Raw genomic sequence first — 19,525 nt, forward strand, 5'->3', positions numbered from 1 at the left:
TGTAACGAACTTCTAGTAGTGGCATGCAAACAAAAACAACGCACACAGCGATGGACAGATGGCGATATATATGTACACTGTAAAAATGTACCCCCTAAAATAAACTACTAATAATTGCCAGCGTAAAAAAAACTGTGCAAAAAAAGTACCCCCCCCCCCCCCCCCCCCCCCCCCCCCAAAGAACTTCCTGCCTGCCTGCCTGCCCCTGCCCCCCCTCCCCCCCCCCCCCCCCTTCCCCGGAAAATGGAGAGTCTACGCCGCTGGACAGAACTACCGAGGACAAACTGGGCAAACTTGCACATTTTTGCCTCATTATGGGACAATGTTTGGGGGTAACAGGGGTGTTCATATTAAGGGGGGGGGACACTGGCTAGAGGTTGAACTTCTGAACGACTCAAGTGATCGGAATGAAATTTGCAGCGGAGATTTAACTTCAGATGTAGGTGTACTGTGCAAACTTTGAGCTCCCTAAAACAACTTCACATACTTGCATAAGGAGATGTGCCACTCTTCGTTAAGAAATCTATGATATGCCAATGAAGCTAGTAAGCATCATTTTAACTGCTTGAGAATAAAGTGGGGGATGTGGGACTTTGGGCTATCTAGTTTTTATAACTCTAATAAAGATATTCCAGGAAAAGTGACTACCTCAAAATATGAGATGCATATCTGTCATATGTGAATTTTTGAAAACATGCTTTTTTCTCAATGAGGACTTTAATGTAAAACAAAATAATGTAGATAGCCAGATTCCCCAGTAAATTTAAGTTCAGAAACACCTTGATTGTGGTATCAGAATAATTTTACTTTCGGACAAAAGATTCCTTCGTATGAAATTTGCAGCAAAAAGTGGAATTGAGAAAATTGCATTCAAACATTGAACTCCTTTACTTTGTTACTGCCTCACACGGTGTTGAAAATATTTTATATCAACATAGCTATTTGGCGCATAGTTATGAAATTTAGTGTAAGAGTGTATGTAATTAGTTTCTAAAACTGAAAACCTCAGCATTGAAAAATGAGTTTTTCAAAAAAATTTTAAAACTTGGGCCCATGTCCGCCCTTAATGAGACATCGCCGTACAATGATTTGGCTCTGGCATGGTCTACAGGAAACAGAATATGCAGGCCTTCTTCATAAACAGGTGAGGAGCATACGAGAGGAAATAAGCTGAAGACTGCAATATCTGCAGAAAAAGGAGACGAGAAAGTACCTCAGGGTGGTCCGTGTTCCAATCTCGCCCAGTTCCTGGAGAGACTCCTCGTCGACCTCGATGCCTTCCGTCTGGGCCCTGATCCTGAGAATCTGGATGACCAGAAAAGCGCGCAATTGCAGCCGGAGTAGGGTGTATTTCTTCCAGAACCGTTGTCTCTGGCACAACCTACCTTGACCATCTCTTCTTGGGAATAGGGCAGGGTCCGGACAATCAGCAGCCTGTCCAGCAAGTCCAAAGGAATTCCGTGGGGCGATACAACATCCTCCGTGCCCCTGAGGGTTGTCGAGAGCGGAAAATAAGAGAATGATTCGAGCAATGCTCGAGACATGTGATGAGGTTCCCCATATCCGAGAGTAGAATTAAAGCTGAAGACCTAACTGCAAGGCATTAATAAATGGAAGATGAAGACAACTTGAGCGCTCAGAGAAAGTTTCATTTTGTACATATAAAACAAAATTGCAACTCGGATCCCTAACAGAATCGGTAAATGCGTCTTCCTGCCGCATCGTGCCAAGATGTCGGTACACTGAGCCGCTTGCACCTCATTTTGGGATTGGAGATGCTGGTGGATCCAGGCAGGTGCACCTAGGAACCCGGGCAACCCATGATTCCAAAACAAATGGCCGACAGTCCGTGTCCCAAAAATAAAAAAAGGGAAGGCTGTAGCGAGGAAGCAGCCGAAAGTTCATATTGGAGCAGCAAAAATAACTTTTTGAGCATGGGTACACTCTTCATTTTCCTTCATACTACTGCAAATATTGTGCTATAGAATGGTGAACCGAAGTTTGTATATCAAGAAAACAATGTAAAAGATGTAGGCGGTACACTTCAACCCCTACAACACTACTCATAAGGCGATATCTCGAATGGACAGCCATATTTTCGGAAAAAGAGGTTGAGATTGAACCAGGCCGAGCAGGCGCGTGATGTGAAGATATCTTGTTTCCTCCACTCTTCGCTTCGTCCCCTCAAAGCAGCGAGGCGGAGAAGACGCAAAATCCTTCCCTCTCCTTCTCGGAGAAACAAGACGTAAACATATCTGTCAAATGCGTCTCCTTTTTTAAAAAAAAAAAATACGGTCATCCATTTGAGATGTTGTATGAGTGATGTTTTGGTGTTTGTAGCATCCCGTTGCACGCTCTTGCAGCGTGTTTTACTTTGCAGTTTGAAATTAGTTTTCTTTCCGCCTGAAAACCGCCGATCGAGAACTGGCCGGTTTAAATCGCGCTCACTCTCTTCTTCGTGGTCCCATGCCATTCTCTATGGTTTAGATACACACAACAAAAATGATAGAAGTCGTAGGTCATCCAAGGCACACACTCAATATTAAATATAGAAAAAATAGGATAGCCATTTATTGTGGCTTCTAAAAAGCTGCAAATATGTTGATTGAAAAAAAAAAAAAAGTTAGACAGAGAACCGGAACCACTTTGTGCATTCTCTGCGTAATTTTCAACATGGCATCGTGGGCTGGATGGCTGATAGAAGCGGAGTAAGCGATGGCGGCAGACGACGGGCGTGGGACCAGAACTGTTGTTTGCGGTACCACCGAATATGTCTGGCTTCGAAAGAAAAATCTTTTACCGATCAAAACAATTGAGATCTATTCCGTACGATACGCCCGACCACCAAGCTGATTCGCACGAAGACGTCACCGAGATGCTGCCCCTTCTCCTGGATGAGGACATTGCTCGCCTTATGAACATGAATTGGTAAAAGCTTGAAAAACGCACACACGTCAAGCACTTTGTGCCTGACGTTTGTTTGCCTTCTTCGTCTGCTTCGCATGTAAAAAAAATGTAGGAAAAAGAAAGAAAAAGAAAACGCAGTTTGACGCAGCCACACGACTTCCAGCAACTCCCTCCCCCTCTACATTTCTTCTTCCTTCCCCATTCAATTTCGATTTTAAGCAGTCGCATTTTTTTTTTTTAACTTTATTAAAAATATATGTGACGCTGTAGCAAAATATTGATTGGACAGTCTTTGACAGCCTATTAAATCACGTGGCAAACAATAAAATTTTTTTTTTTTTGATGGTTTTAGCGTTTAAAGTTATTTCCAAGCTTCTATCCACTGCTCTAGATAATTTAGTTTTATTGTATTCTCTTGACTGTGCCATTGAATAAATATGAAGCCGTATAAAGGTAATAACTAAACAAGAGAGTTGACATGAAAAATAAACTTATAAATAGGGTTCTTCGTTTTCGGGCTTTATTTCTATTCTCACGTCCTTGAAATCATTTCTTGAATGGGGGATATTTTTTTTTTTTTTTTTTTCAATTCTACGTCACACTATTGAAATCACTTTTTTTTTTTTTTTTTTTAAATTTTTCTTCAAATTGTTTTAGACTACGAACCTATAGAGAAAAGCACATACCAGAAAATCAAGGTTAAGCCGGATGGCCCCAACAGGAAAATGGGCAAAACCCATTGAAGAGTTTGGGTGCTTTGAACCCCTAAATGAGGCCAGATGGAGAATAATGGGGACACAACCATCGGAATAATATAATACTTAGCAAACGCTAAAATAGTCGTTGACAAAAATAAAGCCCAAAAATGACGAACCCTATTTTTGGCAGGATGTGGCAGGGTAAGCACTTTGGCGCAAATGGCACAACAATCACATCACTGCTCTCACGTTCAGAAATAAGTTTAACATGATGCAGTGATGTGATTGGCCTAAGTCATTTTGGAGCACCTTTCGCAGCAGCAAAGACAGAGTTTTGGAGCAGCAAAATGTGGCCTTTGGAGCAACCAAAACAGTGCTTTGGACCAGCAAAAGTGGCTTTTGAAGCAGCCAAAACAGTGTTACGGAGCAGCAAAAGTTGCTTTTGGAGCAGATATTCTTATAAAAATAAAAATAATTGTTTTAAGTGCTGTACAAATGAAGGGCACTTTGTGTTGTGACTTGTGTAGTGTTCTAATGTGATGTGTTGTGACGGAACTCGCAGCTTGTGTTTTTACTGCTGAGGCATCCCACAAGTGTACAATGCTGTAGGCGTTGCCGAGCGATTCCGCAAAACCTCTTGCCACCGTTTTACTGCTTCGACGTATTAAATTTTCGTTAAAAGTAAGCAAACGTAAAACAATGGATCGCAAGCGTCCCGACTGGTGCATCTGCCGTGCAATCAAGTTCGCAAACACGTAAGGGCAACTTCAGCAGGCTTGCAGTTGCGCGTGCTTTGTTGCGCGAGCGGAAACAGCGGCTGTTCCATTGAAACCGAAACCATGTTACTTTGCTCCGTCGCCAACTGATTCCCAAAATTGTATGCAAAATGTAACTGTCGAGCGTGTGACTAAACGTCATATGCTCGACAATAACGCGCCGCTGTCCAGCGGCGCGTTATTGTCAGGCAGGCAAACAAGGTGCAAGCTAAACACATTAAAAAAAGCAAAAAAGAACCAGAGCGGATCGATGCCAGATATCGCAAGCCAAGGTCAAAAAGATTTTGGGTCGCATTGTGCGACGACTGAATTCGAGATAAACAAGTGCGCTGTGCGGGTTCAGCGTGCAGACATTGCCTTCTTCGCTTTAGCTCACTTCGCTTAACTAACTTTCTTATCGCGGCAGATTTTTCACGCACTGGGGTCCCGCTCGAAAGAAAGCCGATCGAGAGAAACTTAGGTAATCAATACTTCGACACAGTAGTCTTTGAGTTAGAGAGGGATTTTTGTAGTAATGAATGATTTAAACAAGAACAGGGATGTTGTTGAACATGCGGCGGGTACTTAGTTTCATTTTAGAGAGTGCCATATGTGCAGCGACGTGAGGACGGCAACACCCGACGTCGACCACGGTGACTGGAAGGCAGGGACCAAATATAGTTTTCCCACGGCTGTTGCTTTTAGGAGCGAGTGCTTCAGCTGCGCAAAAACGAGGTTTCGTTTCACAGCATGACAGCATGGCTGGTACCCGTCACACTAGCGTCGGAGCGTCCGCACACACCCGCGTCTATCGTTGAAAATATATATAAAAAAAAAAGATGCGAGACAAGACCCACAAGACGACGAGAGCACGAAATGCGAGACGGCGGAAAAACCATGCAAGACCGGGTGGACAATTGATGCAGGGTACTTTGTGTCATACGTCCTCTTGTGCCACATAACACACGCATGCTCAATTACGGTGCTCAGTTTAGTTTCGGTTTTGAAAGGCGACCGAAACTGTCTTTTTGGCGCAGGCTTGGCGCAGATTACCCATATTTTGGCAAAACGTAACAGGATGTAGCAGGGTTAGCCCCTTGGCGAAGTTTGACGCAGCGACCACGTCACTGATGATGAACAAAATATGCTAATGACAACTGCATGTTTGTTGAACAGGTGGCTATATTGGTTGCTCCAAACGGCCGATTCCAGGGAGCTCTCATAGAACGCAAAGCGTCTCGGGAGATTTGGAGATCTGGTAAATGGTTAATTTGTTTCAAATAATGTTTTGGTGTCTTTTTGTACAAAAAAAATTGGTGTCTTCGTGGTTGACATTTAGACAGTGTAGACAGCTGGACAATAAAATGGGCACTAGAATTCTGTTTCAGTACTAATGTGTGCGGGCCTCCCCACTTGACTTGTGAGCAGCCCCAGCCTGAACGCCGCTGGTCCAGCTCATATTGTCACACCCTGCACTTCACGCCCACGGGGGTCTCACCATCGCGGGGTTCAAAATGTTTGTAGTATGTTACAAGTAAACAAGAAGTAATAAGCAAATAGAAGAGGGCTGACCTGATGGTGCAACGACCACGGTTGGTTGCGAAGATGACGATGGGCGCTATGGAGGATTCGAGGGCCCGGTGCAGGTAGGTGAAGCACTCAATGTCCAGCATGTGTACCTCGTCTATGAAGAGCACGCCCGGCACCAGCTCTGCTATGCCCTGATCAATGTACTTGTTCACCACCTTGTTGATCTCCTTCCTCAGCTTGTCTGCAGGGAAATGAATGGCATCAAGGTTTAAGGGTTTATCCAGGATTATCAATATGTGTGTGTGTGGTGGGGGCGGGGGGGGGGGGGGGGGGGGCATTACAAATTTCTGGGAGGGCTGTGGGGCAGATGTACACCATAGCTTTGTGGGCTTGGTGTAGTAAATTCTATGGGGGGGGGGGGGGGGGGGGTGCTGGACTCATCCTGGGGGTGTGCTAGTGTGTCATTAGAGTATTAACCACTGAACAGTACCAACCAAAAAATTGGTCAGCTTGCAAAGTTCTTCACTCCTCTGCTGAGTCTTCCGCAAAGACTCCCCAGGTCAGTGGTACAAAAATATTCGGAGGTGCTGATGACGGCCGCATTGCACTGGACTCCTCAAACATCTTTTCGTTCACGTTTTGGCCAACCACTTATATAGTAAAACTCTCCTATTTCAAACCCTTGTGTGTGTGTGTCTGGGTTGTGCACATTTGGGATGTACCTGGTGACGGGATATAAGTAATTCTCTTTTGAGCAGCAGAGGAAGTTGTTTGTGTTTGTATTACACCGTCGGTGGAAAATAAGTGACAGGAACCTGGAGAAGTGGATTAGCCAAAGCTTTGTTTGTTTGTTTGTCTATAATGCCAGCATTCACTTTGATTGCCAAAGCAGGGAGTCGTACAAGTGTAACCAAGCACCATACCAAGGTAACCATGGATAAATAACAGTACAGTGAATTAGCTATGCGACAAAGTGCTTATATAGAGCACCATTAAAAGTAGCAATTGACAACTAACTAACAACACCCTTAGGAAGCTTGTTCTATTCATTCACAGTACTGGGGAAAAAGGAGGCTTTAAACAAAGTGGTTCTACAGAACGGTTCAGTGAGAGGTGGTGTTTGTTTAGCGCGGGCCTAGTTTCATTAATTGCTGTGCAATGGTTAAAACATAAATGCAAATTGTGTAGAGCACATTAAAAAAAAATATAAGGCGGTCTAGTTTTCGTCGTGTTGCTAAATCACACAATCCAACATACAAGTCGGAAATTGAAGACATGAAACTATACAGATCATAACAAAACACAGTGCTTTCTTTTGCACTGCATACAGATTAAAGACAGTTTGGGGGGAGGGGAGGGGGGGGGGGGGGGGGCAGACAACTCTAACATTGGTCTGATAATAGCTTTATAGACGGTCAACTTAGTTTCAGAAGTGCAGTGACAAAGAATGTGTTTTAAAAACCAGTTTCTGCATAGCTTTCTTGGCAATGTAGTTTACATGTAGTTTACATGGGCATTCCAATTTAGAAATGAAGTGATTAAAGGGATACTGAACCAATATTTCAAACTCACAAAACAGGGCTGGAGTGATAGGCAGGGCACTGCAGAACTCAAAAACACCACTTATGCAGCGGTATCTCTAAAGAATGGCCGTATTTTTGGAAAAGAAATGCGCGAGTGAATACGGCCGACGAGACATGTGACGTCCACTCTTCTTATTCCCTCTCGTCGCTTCGTCCCGTCGAGCTGGTGAACCAAAACAAGGAAAAGAGAAGCGATGCCATTTCCCTTCATTCTCAACTGTTCCAGGAGGATCGCGACGTCGAAGTCCTTGTTTGATAGCGCCCTTCTTTTCCAAAAATACGGCCATCCATTTGAGATGTCGATTTATGAGTGAGGTTTCCGAGTTCGTAGCATCCGTTCAACGCCTCTGAGGCCTTATTTTGTGAAATCCAAATTTCGGTTCAGTATCCCTTTAAGACACCGAGTTATTGAAATCGATCAACAGACACCAGTGATTCGGCGTTTATACTGTAACAGTCTGTTCCCGGTGGGATCGCCAGAGGTTTTTACCAGACGTGTTCATCTGAAGTTTATGAACACCGGGAAAACCAAGAGAATTGAGCCAAGATTAAATGTCTAATTACTGCTTATACAGCACAATTTGTGTAACAGTTTTTGGTGGGAAACGCAATCAAAAGCTTTCGCGAAATCTAGGAATATTACGTTAGTTTGACCGCCTGCTTCAATGGTAGCCGAAAATTTGTGTATCGTGTGAACTGACTGAGTTACTGTGAGCATTTCGTATCTGAACCCATGCCGTTCATCCTGAAAAAATTCACAATTTTCGAAGAATACATTTAGATGCTTAAAAATTATTTGTTCAAGTATTTTACTAAACATAGACAATGGAGAGATAGGTCTGTAATTGACGATACAGTGACTGTCACTGAATCGTATCACTGTCACTCTATCACAGGCACAGTGACTGTGCCTGTGCTGAGGCTATGGCACTAAATCAAGTGCAGAAACTTAGCTGACCATTCAGCGTACCTAAAGAGAAAAATGTTTGGTATATTATCAGGGCCCCTGCTATTTCTGATAACAAAATCAAGCATGGCTGCCAAAACGCCTTTCTCGGAAATGGTAAATTCAAGTATAGTTCTATGAGGAACATCATATTCAGAAAAAATCCCTGGACCGGCAGTAAATATAGAAAGTAGTCAAAGCGTTAGAAATCAATTGCTTCTCATAAGAAGTGCCACTGGACAGTTTCATGTCTTTAATAGTAGACATTTGTTTATTTTTTTTTTTAAATCTCAGAAATTTCTTATGTAATGTAAACTAACCATGTAATGTGGCATTAAAATATTGTATTTAGCATTTTTGACTGACGCCTTTAACTGCCTGCACGGAGAAGTTATTGAACAAGTATTATGTGCATTACCAAATTTGTGAGCTCGACGTATTCTGATCCATGAGTTGTGCTTTTTCACCCTCTTGACATGCAATAGAACATGTCTCTGGATGCAATATTCTACCGTATACCTAAACCGCAACCACAAACGTTTAACAGTTAACAGTTTTAAATATAACATAGAATTGAGAAAAGTTTTCCTCCAAAGCATCCAGAATGATTGAAATCACGAAATTGCTTAACGTCAACGGTAGCAGACGGCTTACAGGCTAAGGTAAGACTGCAAGAAACGGGTGTGATCCGAAATGCCTTCAAGTATTTTGCAGCAGGCGCCTTACCGAGCGATCTTAGAGGAAACGAGGACCAAGCCGAGTAGACTCACAGGCGTTAGTAGACCGTGTAGGACTATGGACGACCTGAGTAAGCTTTGTGTGGGGGATTAGTAAAAGTGCCAGTTACACATTAGCCCTATAAACAATGCCTTATGTTGTGGGAGCCACCGGTTCCACTCCCCCGAGAAGGCATAAGCCGCGGACGTTCCGGCCGGAGTTGTCTGGCTTCGAGCCGGCTCATTCCGTATCGTGTCGGAGAGAGCACGCCACCATGCTGGCTTACTCTCTCGCACTCCCCCGATTTCGGGGGAACAGCGAGATCGCGCGGGGGAGAGTTGGGCCTGCCCTCCAAGTGGACGGCCGTGTGGTCAAGGAGTCCTAGATTGGACTCCAGGAAACAGATTGGGTCGCGGTGCGAGCTAGTCCAACCGGCGATGACTCCACGCTAGTGATTCCCCTGGCTCTGACAGTCGGCATCCCCACTACCTGTGGACGTCCGTCTGCCGAGAGCCCTGGCCCCGAACTCCTGCGACGACGGGTAGCGGCGTGAGCTTGTCTGACTGACGATGACTCCGCTCGCAATTACCCCTGTTTGCAGACTGCAGCGCCCACCTCAGGTCAGTGGGCGCTGCGGGCACACTGTGTCCACGGCTCGCCTGACCGCAGTGTCTTGTTGGGGACCCCTGGTACTCAATAAACGCTGTTGGATATCGGGATCATCGTTGTTGGCATGGCGTTGAACGAACCTGGCGCGGCGACCGCCCTCGCTGGTAGCCGTCGGCCGCGCGGTGGGACGGGCATCGGATTTCCCCTTTGAGCACCGCTCCCCGGTTGTGAAAGGTATGTGGTCGGCCCCCTCATTCCCCACAATGTTGAGCATGCTATGAATAAATCGAGTGTTTTCAGTGGCACAGGTGGTTCTAGGGAGGTGGAGATGTGCATGGTGATGCAAGAAGTGGGCAGCCAAAAAAACAAGCGACTGATGCAAATGTGAACAAAGTATGAACCCTCGTGCTCCCGGAGTAAAGATCAGGTGTGCGACTAAAAGCAAGACTGAAACTGAATATGAATAGGGGGACAGTGTGAAAGATTCTAAGCATAAGTTTGGAAATGAGAAATATTTCTAAAAAAACGGTGCCTCCAATCTTTCATGCATTTTCCATTATGCAAATGCCCCTGAGCATGATCTGTTGAAATTGCACGAGTTCCTGGCTAAAAATCTATCACAAAAATGCACCATCCACCCATCCACTTAACGTAGCCCACTGCAATGTTTAGTTCTTTCAAAATTAAAAAAAAAAAAAAAAAGAAAAACGTGAAACAGCGAAGATTTCTTGTCGTTTCCGACATCCAGTGCAACACGACAACATGACTTCGAGGTATTCTGGAAAAAGAATTCCAAAAATGCTTCCGGCGATGGCGCCATCGCCTGACAAAGTGGACAGCTTCGCAAAGGAAGTACTTTGAAGGTGACAGCAGCTGCTAGTGTACAGGCAAGCAAACTCTGCTTTCGCGGGGCCATTCCACGTAAAATGTAACACCTGATATTGCCACGCACGCAGCATTAAGTTTCTAGGCACAATTTCGTCTCATGAAAAATTTATTTTTAGTTCCACATTCCGCTGCCATTTTTATTTGCGACAGTATTTGCTATGTTTTGTCGGGGTCTCCATTGATGCCATTTGGCACTGCTCAAAGAAAATGTTCAGCTCACCAAGATCACCCAACTACTTCTCAGTGGAATGTGCTTGCACTCAAAAGGAGACGAGAATGACTGCCATGGCATTGAATGGTCGAGCAGAGGTGGCAAACAATAACAGAACCGGACCATACAGTCTAACTACAGCCTCCATCCAGGTACTCTAGTGCATAGGGCATGGTATCGAAGCTGCAAGTAAAAACCAAAATGGCAGCGACTCACTTCACAGTGGCAGTCTGCAAACGGTGGAAGCGACACAAACCAATGAAGAAAAATATAGCAACATTTTGTACAATGTTTAAATTTGAGTTGTTATACACCAACACCATGAGATGAGTGACGGTATTGCAAACATGCCTGAGTAATCAAGCAGAGCAGAAACTTTGGTGGCCAAAAAAATTGGTTGGCGACTGTACATGAACCATTTGTAAACCTTCTGCTACCGCATAGTGAGCGAGTGGACAACTCACCGGTGATCTCCGTCTTGCGTGGCTTCATGAGCTGTCCCATCATGGAGAGGATGTCCTGGCCTCCCTGGGGCCTGGCATTGGCAACGTCCAGATCGTGCAAGGTCACGTCCTGGATGACGTCCTTCTTCTTGTGCACGTCTCCCTTTGGCAGCGGCACATATTCTTCAGCCTAGGAAGAGCAGGAGGCATCTTTCATAAGCCTCTTGGAAATAAATTGTTTTATGCGACAGATCTATGTTGTGAGTCGCTCTATGTGGTCTAACCAACGATGACAGTAGAAAAAGGTGCAGGCAAGCTGATGAATTAACTTCGTAATAAGAAACCCAAGACTACCGTAATATCCCAAGTCATCACCCACCCTCCGCCGCCATAAATTCATAAAAAAAAGAAAAGTGGGCCATGTCTCAGTGGGTAAACACAAAAAGTTTAGAAAAAGCTAAAGAAAACGCCCATTTTTTTCGTACATATATAGCGCGGGTGCACAAGAGGTAAATGAAACTCAAAACTCGAATTAGTTTCATAGTTTTATGCAAGAAATGCTCATGAAAGAATGCTTTACTATTGCAGAGCCCATTGCTTGCATGTACGTGATGAACACCGCTGATCGGCATACATGTTTGTTCTATGAAAGTATGTTTCTAACACCGCTACATTCTCATTAGTTAAAAAAAGAAAAAAAGGAGTTGACCAGTAAATAGGAAAACGAATCAGGTGCAACAAGTGAGTGGGAGAAAGAAGCGACGAAGAGCGATGTGGGTGAAGCGGGAAAGCAAGCGATCGCGTGGCAAATACTTTGGCGTCGGCCAAGTTGGGCGTCCAGTCAATCACAGAAGCAGGCTCTTGTGCAACTTCCTTGTTTGGTGCACACATGTGTACATCCGTGTGCGGCATGCTGCTATCAACGCGGGTTGAGGCGGCATTGCTGCGTCGCATGGACGGCACTATGAACAAGGAGCTCGAAAAGGGACGCTTCACTAACGTCTGTGTGCATATTCCAGCAAATCTTTATTTACCTGTTGACTCTGTCTCGAACATTGCACAACCTTACCAACCGCGGTCGCGACATACCGGGAGAAGGAACTGGTTCGCGGTGAGCTTATTTTGGTGGAGGCGGACCTTGACCTTACACTCCACGGTTACATTCCAGGCTATGGGGCGTTCGCTGACCTAGCTATCCCTGAATGGGTTACTGCTTGTGCCATCTTTCATTTTTTTTTTTGTCAGTACAATTTTTTTTTGTAAGCGAAACAAAGTTTTGGTTTGTTATCTCCATCGTTTTCCTTTTGAACGGATGCACTCCTACTTCAGAGTTGCGGAAATCGGGGAGGAAACGCGTAGACAAAGTAAAGTGTCTCTCCACCTTCGTTTCACTTTGTCTAGGACATCCTCCAACTGTAAGGTTGGAGGATGTCCTAGACAAAGTGATGTCCTAGACATTCGGCTGCGTCATTAAGGTAGGATGAATGTTGCGGATTGCGGAGTCAGTGCTGGGGTATTTGTAGGGGTGGGCGAGCACTTGGTGTGGTTTCTGGAAATCAATATTCCCCCCAAAAGTGGGGCGGGCAATGACTCGGATATGGGCGATGACTCGAGATATTAAGGTAATAACAAAAAAAAAAAAAAAAAAACAGTGTGTGATTGTTTGTCTTTTTATTTGTTCCCTGTCTCGTGTTTATTTTTATGAGGCTATCTAGTTTGTTTTGCAAGCATTCCAAATTATTCTTTGTACTAAACTACTGCAGATGTAATGCGTAAAATGTTAAACTAGAATTGCAGTGAATGACATTGGTTGTTGCATGCCGGGACACTGTTTACAGAGTTACTGCTAAAAGGTAAGCTAATAAAGATGGGAACCATGCATGTGAGTCTCCATGCTCTTTACAAAACTAAGCTATCCACAAAAAAATCAACAGAAAAAGTAAAAAAAAATAATAAGAGCAGGTGCACCCTATTACTATGGTTGCTGTTTCATCTGTCAAGCAGCTAAACTTGTGGATCGCATCAGTGGGTGCATCAGGCATTTTGTTGACTAGTCTAATGGAAATGTTGGCCCATTTGGTCAGACGACTCAGGCGTGACTACCTAGGTGAAGCTCTCTAATTCTATACACTGAGTTTCAATCGAAGTTGTAATTTACTTGCATACTAAGTCGAGTCAAAGTTGCATACTAAGCCTTACCTCAAGATCAAACTCGGTGGCATATGCATCAGATCTCCCTTGTCTCTGGAAAAAGCAATTACAGGTGAATAAGACGGGTGAATAAGACATGGCATATTACAATTCTGTTTTTTAACGTCCTACACAGGAGATTACCTTTACTGCACCGCTGTTGGCCTCAATGTAGATGACATCCCCGACTTCCACCTTCTCTCTCTGAAGACTCTCGTAAATGGTAGGATCGAGCTTGAGTTGCTTGGTGCCCTTGGCAGTTTTGAGTCCAATGATGACATGGCTGACGGTCTTTCCATACCCTTCACGACAGAAAATAAGCCAATATGTTCACATGCCAATGCAACACTTTATCAAAGCTGTGATAGCCAGGCAGGCACATGTTACATACCAAGTGTATCATGAAGGGCCAGCCAAACGTTTTGTGCAAAAACTGTATCGTAAGATACTGAGGGAGTGCCCACTCAAAACTGGGGGGATGGGCACTTGCTAGGTCCAAGAGCGAAAAGGCAGGAGCACACAGTTGGGTGGGCACTTGTTTGGCATGACCACTGAACTCAAAATGGCCACTGTTTGCCTTGATAGATGAGCGCGTTAGCGCGCGAAAACAGAACCTCAGTGTTCTTTTCATAGACTAAAAAGTGCCCTACGATGCTCAACGCAGTTTTCGCATCGGCAGAACTCGGCACAAAAACTGTGCAACTGTCCATAGGCCTAACCACTTCCACAATTTCACTGTTTGAAATTGAACCCCAGGCCGCGGCATGTCCGTTGACATAAATATATTCGATGTACGCAACATGTCCGAGGGCCAGGCAATTGCTCGGCCCTAATTTTGTTGGCCGTGTGCGTCTGCGGTTACACTGTTTATCGCTTCCGCAACTTCCCACTTGCATCCATAACTCAAGTGCTTGTGCTACCATGCCTGGTTTGGCTTGGACTGGCCGCTTGGCGGCTGAGCGGGAAAATAAAAAAAATCAATATTGACGATTGTTGTGCGGGGTGCATTCGTTATGCGAGTAAATAGGGTTTATTGATAAAAATTAAAAAGTGATTGACTGCACACCATCTAGTCTGTAACTAAAGCCACTTCCCACGTGCTATAAACTGGCTATTTTTGTGCTGTCTGCCAGACGCAGAGATAACGGCCGCCCACGACGATTAATGTGCCTTTCACATTATTTTGACCTTAGTTTTCTAATTGTTTCAAAAGTATGGGTTGGGCGCTTATTCTAACATGAATGCATGCTCGTCACTTTTCAGTAATGCACAAAAATAAAATTGGTACCATAGTAGCCACTGTCGGTGACCCATCTAGTGAGCTATGTAGCATTTAGGACAATTAAGTCTTTAGTTGGTTCTGCATAATTAATCTTTCGATTAGTAGAAATAAGGATATAGTTCCAATTGGCAAACTGCTGAGCGACATAGAACACCACTTAATCAGACAAATTTAGAAAGGTTCGGAGCGCATACATTGCTTTTCTGGTTCCAGAAAACGCAGTCTATATTCATGTGCCTGCACAGTCTTTTTGTTTCTTATCCCCCACATTTTTGCTCTGTCAGTCTTTCACCTTGCAGCCCAAGCAGCAACTTCTGTGTACCACCAGTACCACACTGCCCATGCACTTCAAGCCTTTCTAAAATTGATTGATATAGTGGTTGTCGATGGCACCTAGCAAGTTTCTTATTGGAATCATTGGTGTATTTTTAAATTTGATAATTTATAACCAACTGTGGACTTTATTATACAAAATATTGATATGGCATCAACTTTTTCTATGCAAAAATGATCTTACCAGTGTTTCTGCAAGGAAAATTCTGGCCAGGAGCCAGTAAAACACTTGGTATAACCCCTAATTAAAGTTGTACAGGTAATGATGTTATATTGTTTAAAGGGGCCCCGCAACAACTTTTTGATTGGCTTTTAATTTGCACCGAACCTGAGCGCACTGAACGTAGTAACTTAAAGAAACTTCTCTTTTCTCAAATTTTGCTTTATTTTAAAAGTTATAGGCAAATTAGAATTACAAAAACAAGCAAAAAATAACCTCCTTCATGACGTCGTAGGTCCTGGCTTGAGTGGCCGTGAACTAGAGGAGGAGTAGTGAGCTCATCGAGCACTAACGGCTGCCGCACTCCGTGTTGACGGCTCGAGAGGGCGCCACTAAAGCACGTGGTGGATAGGCTGTATGAAGTGAGCGGCCAGGGCGGCTTGCATTGCATTTGCTGCGCGATTAAAGACTAATTCGGCATAACACTTCATTGGCCACAAACGACATCAAACACGGGGTAAAGAACAGTTCAGAACGGGAGCCACTTCGCGCTGCCATACCACCAAATGGCCAAATCGCCAGCCAAGCCCGCGCCGAAAGCCGTTGGAACGCTCGGACCCTCGAGCCGGTATACGACCGCAGCGCCGTCGCGTACATCCGGGACCTTTCTATGATCGTCGTTCGTCTGAGCCTCGTCCGACTAGCCCTTTCTAGTATGCGCCGTTTTTTCCGACGCTTGGTGGCGGGTTTGTCGACGGGTCATTTCTTGGTTCCGTACTTTATAAACTGCATTTGTTTCTTTTCTGATCTAAAATACTGAACAAAAACTACTTTCATACATAATTGAAACGGTTCGCGACACTTATATTTTGTATCTCGACTAAAAAAAGCTTTTAGTGGTTCTGACCAGTAGTAAGCCCAGGACCAAAGACGTCACATATTGCGCGCTTTCGGCAACACGGGCCGCCCTCGTAGGTGGAGGAGGTTTCCGCGTCTTCCAATTAAAATATGACGCACTGATATTTAGTGACTCTCTCCGTGCCCGCCGGCTTGCCCGAACCCCATGAGACGTGGAAACCGCAAAAAAGGTAGATGCTTAAATATGATTGCAGGGCCCCTTTAAGTGTCCATGGACACATTTAGAATAGTGCTAAGTGCCCCTATTAAAACATGTAATCAAATGCATAATGATTTGTGGGGAGAGAGCAAGGTTTGTTCTTTCAATTTATGAATACATTCATTAATGGCTTTAAATACAAAAGTTATTTTTCAAAGAAAGCGGCCTTGGCATGGCACTTATAAGGGGAAAATAGTGAAGCTGGGTAATTCGATCTCTCGACAGGTCGTCAGAAGCAGCTGTGTTCCTGCATTGCATGCATGTATCTCCCTAATATGCGGCACCTTATCGTAATAGGTTTATAATAAGTCTTTGTAGTAATAAAAAAAAACAAAAAAATTGATACACAAAAATATGTTGAAAAAAAAAAAAACCTGAAGAGGATTTTAATTTTTTAATAAAATACTGATTCTTGCCAAATAATAAAAATACCACAATTCATTGTCTTTTTTTTTTACATGTTTGACAATTTAGTATTAGAGAATTTGCATCATACAGGACTCACAAACAAAGGAATTGTTTGCTCTCCCCCTATGCTGTATCAAGCTTCCAAGTTTGTAAGGTTCATCAAGCCATCAGTGAAACACGCCCACACTTTGCGGCCCCAGCCCATTTGAAAGCAAAGGCCGCTAAAAAGCCTACAGAAGCCGTAGCATTCTCACCGCCCATGGGATTTTCAGTTTCGCACGGAGTTAGTTCAGTCACTTCTCCTTCATAGACCTCCTTGGTTTCCTTAATCCGAAGACCTAAGAAGGAAAACGAGAGAAATTTTGTGTGTTGGATTTGCAGGATCAAACTAGGATCCACCGTGCTTTAGTGTTTATCTTTTGAGCCCAACAGTCGCTGCAGCAAGGAATTGCAGCAAACATACTAGAGTCGGTGACAGGTCAAGAACGAAGTGGAAGCTCCTCCCACCTCTTACCACTTTAGCAGAGCGAACGCTGGAGAGGAGGCGACCTCCTCTCCACCGTTCGCTCCACTGAAGTGGAAAGGGGTGGGAGGAGCTTCCACTTCGTTCTTGACCTGTCACCGACTATAGTTTGTTTCAAAAAATTACTGCGAAAGGTAAAACGAAAGGGTTTGTAATACACCAAAACCTCTTACCAATGGCTCGCCTAAAGTTCTCCATAAGAACTTCCGTTTTCTTCACTTCGGACGAATAAACTTCACTTCCAACCATCGGGCAGAAGGGGACTTTTGTGCCAAGTTCTTGCGCAATGGCCAGGGCAATGGCCGTCTATAAAAACGAAACGACATTTTTACTGGCAAAACTGTAACCCGAGCAGACCCAGACTTACAACCACTAAAATCCAGTCGTAGTCACCAGTTCATAAAGAAAGACAGGCTACTTTCTTTTCTAAACATTATAAGACAATGACTACTTTATTTCACCAATAACGTCTCCAACTGTTGTAGATCTGCATGCTAGAACTCGAGTACTCACATACCAAGTTAATGTAAACGGTTGATACGTGGATAACGTACCTTTCCGGTGCCTGGTGGTCCAGCAAACAGAACGGCCCTGCCTGCCATCTTTTTGGATCTGATGAGCTCGATAATGATTCCCGCGGCCTACAGAGATTAAGGGGCAGAGATTACAAAACGTTTCAGAAGCTAAGCAGAAACCCATGCTTTCTCGCAGCGTGGTGAAATTCGTCCAATGCGCAAGGACTTTATTCAGGGTGTGATAAACGTTAAGGTTGCAGTTTTAACACACGTCGACGCCTATTTTACGTAAATATCACGCCAGAAGGATGAAAACAAAAACGAATTGTTGATTGTTCGCAGTTTAAACCGGTGTTCAGAACGGAAACTTCGCATACCTCTCTCGCTTGTTCTTGACCGACGAGGCCGCAGGCCACGGGTAAAGCGAGGCCATTTTCATCCAAGCCGATGCCTTTAACATGGCTGTGAGCGGCGATTCGTTGAGTTTTTGTCGTACTTTTCACTTCTTCGATCTTCATTGTCATCGAAGATGCTCAACGTCAACGATAAACTCGCACACACGCCGACCGCAACAAGCAACAACGAAACGAGCGAAACGCAACGAATGCGCAATGTAGTCAACCGCCCAGGAAGTTTTTCGCCATTCTTAGCGCGGAAGGGCATGGAAGGGTTCCAATATCCTTTGCTGGATATTCAATTGCTACGAACTAAATAAAATGTTATAAACATTTGAAAGTGTGAATAAATATATTCGCACGTTTAATCAAAAATAACCCAAGAAGCTAAAAAAAAAAAAAAAAAGCAGAGCAAAGAATTTGACGTATGTCACCCTTGATGTCACCATTGGTTGAAGGATTGCCCGCGAATTTGAAATCGACTAACTCTCACGACTGCGCTACTGTGTTCTAACCGCCGAATTCACTAACCTCACTCCAATTAAAGGGCCTATCCACTTCCTCGAGGAAGTGGAGGGGCCCCCCAAATTGGAGTGAGGTTTGTGAATTCGGCGATAACTCTAAAAAAGCGGGGAAGTGTTTTAATTGTTCGGCCTCCCAGCGCAAGCTTCCTTCCGTCTATGACATTTCGGCGTATCGTGAGTGTCGAGCGCATACGGGCAGCCAAAGCAGAGCGAAAGGCAACGAGCGCGGAGTGGAGGCGTACCAGGGGCTTCCCCAGTAATTGAAATTAGGGGGGCGGCGGTTAGGGGGGGGGGTCATTGAGATTAGAGGAGTCGTTGCGAATTGAGGGGTGCCTTCAGAAAAACAGGGGGGGGGGGGGGGGGGGGTAGAAAATCACTGAGGCATACTCGAGAAAATTGCTTCGGAAACGATATTTAGGAGAGTTAGAAATGTGCTTCGTTCCAGTGGCGTAGGCACTGGAACGAATTCTAGTCATTCAAGTATGCGGATAGCAAGTCATCCGCTCCTTGCTCAGGACCCAGGAGCTCCGGTGACGTCGAACATCTTTGGGATTTAAAACAGCGCAAAGATCGAGGGACCAGATGAAGAAAGACGCAGACAAGGCGCTGTAAATAGTAATTCTGATTTAGTTCTCAAATATGTCATACCACCTAGCCAAAGCTTCAACTTTAGCAACGTCAGAACTTCGCCGAGCTCTGACTGGCTTTGATTGAAAGGATAGTGGCTAGACATCAATGCTAGATTCCATGAGGTCCACCCACTATTTTTTCTAATCAGCCAGTAAGAGGTC

At 44.4% G+C, this 19,525-nt stretch overlaps 1 protein-coding gene across 1 annotated transcript in view; it reads right to left on the minus strand.

Annotated features, from left to right (window-relative positions):
* The window catches only part of LOC120839368 (ruvB-like 1), a 20,778-nt gene extending 2,326 nt beyond the window's left edge, over positions 1-18,452 (minus strand). The window contains exons 1-10 of the mRNA XM_040209649.2: positions 18,193-18,452; positions 17,855-17,941; positions 17,474-17,606; positions 17,032-17,115; positions 13,622-13,779; positions 13,487-13,531; positions 11,309-11,477; positions 5,933-6,131; positions 1,386-1,488; positions 1,214-1,305 (exon numbers count right to left, since the gene is read on the minus strand). Of these exons, the coding sequence (XP_040065583.1) occupies positions 1,214-1,305; positions 1,386-1,488; positions 5,933-6,131; positions 11,309-11,477; positions 13,487-13,531; positions 13,622-13,779; positions 17,032-17,115; positions 17,474-17,606; positions 17,855-17,941; positions 18,193-18,339 (1,217 nt within the window). The 5' untranslated portion in view covers positions 18,340-18,452. The remainder of the gene's footprint in view (positions 1-1,213; positions 1,306-1,385; positions 1,489-5,932; positions 6,132-11,308; positions 11,478-13,486; positions 13,532-13,621; positions 13,780-17,031; positions 17,116-17,473; positions 17,607-17,854; positions 17,942-18,192) is intronic.
* Between the last annotated feature and the right edge of the window lie 1,073 nt (positions 18,453-19,525).

Source organism: Ixodes scapularis, unplaced genomic scaffold, assembly GCF_016920785.2.
Source record: "Ixodes scapularis isolate PalLabHiFi unplaced genomic scaffold, ASM1692078v2 PGA_scaffold2__306_contigs__length_199485367, whole genome shotgun sequence".
NCBI classification, from domain to species: domain Eukaryota; kingdom Metazoa; phylum Arthropoda; class Arachnida; order Ixodida; family Ixodidae; genus Ixodes; species Ixodes scapularis.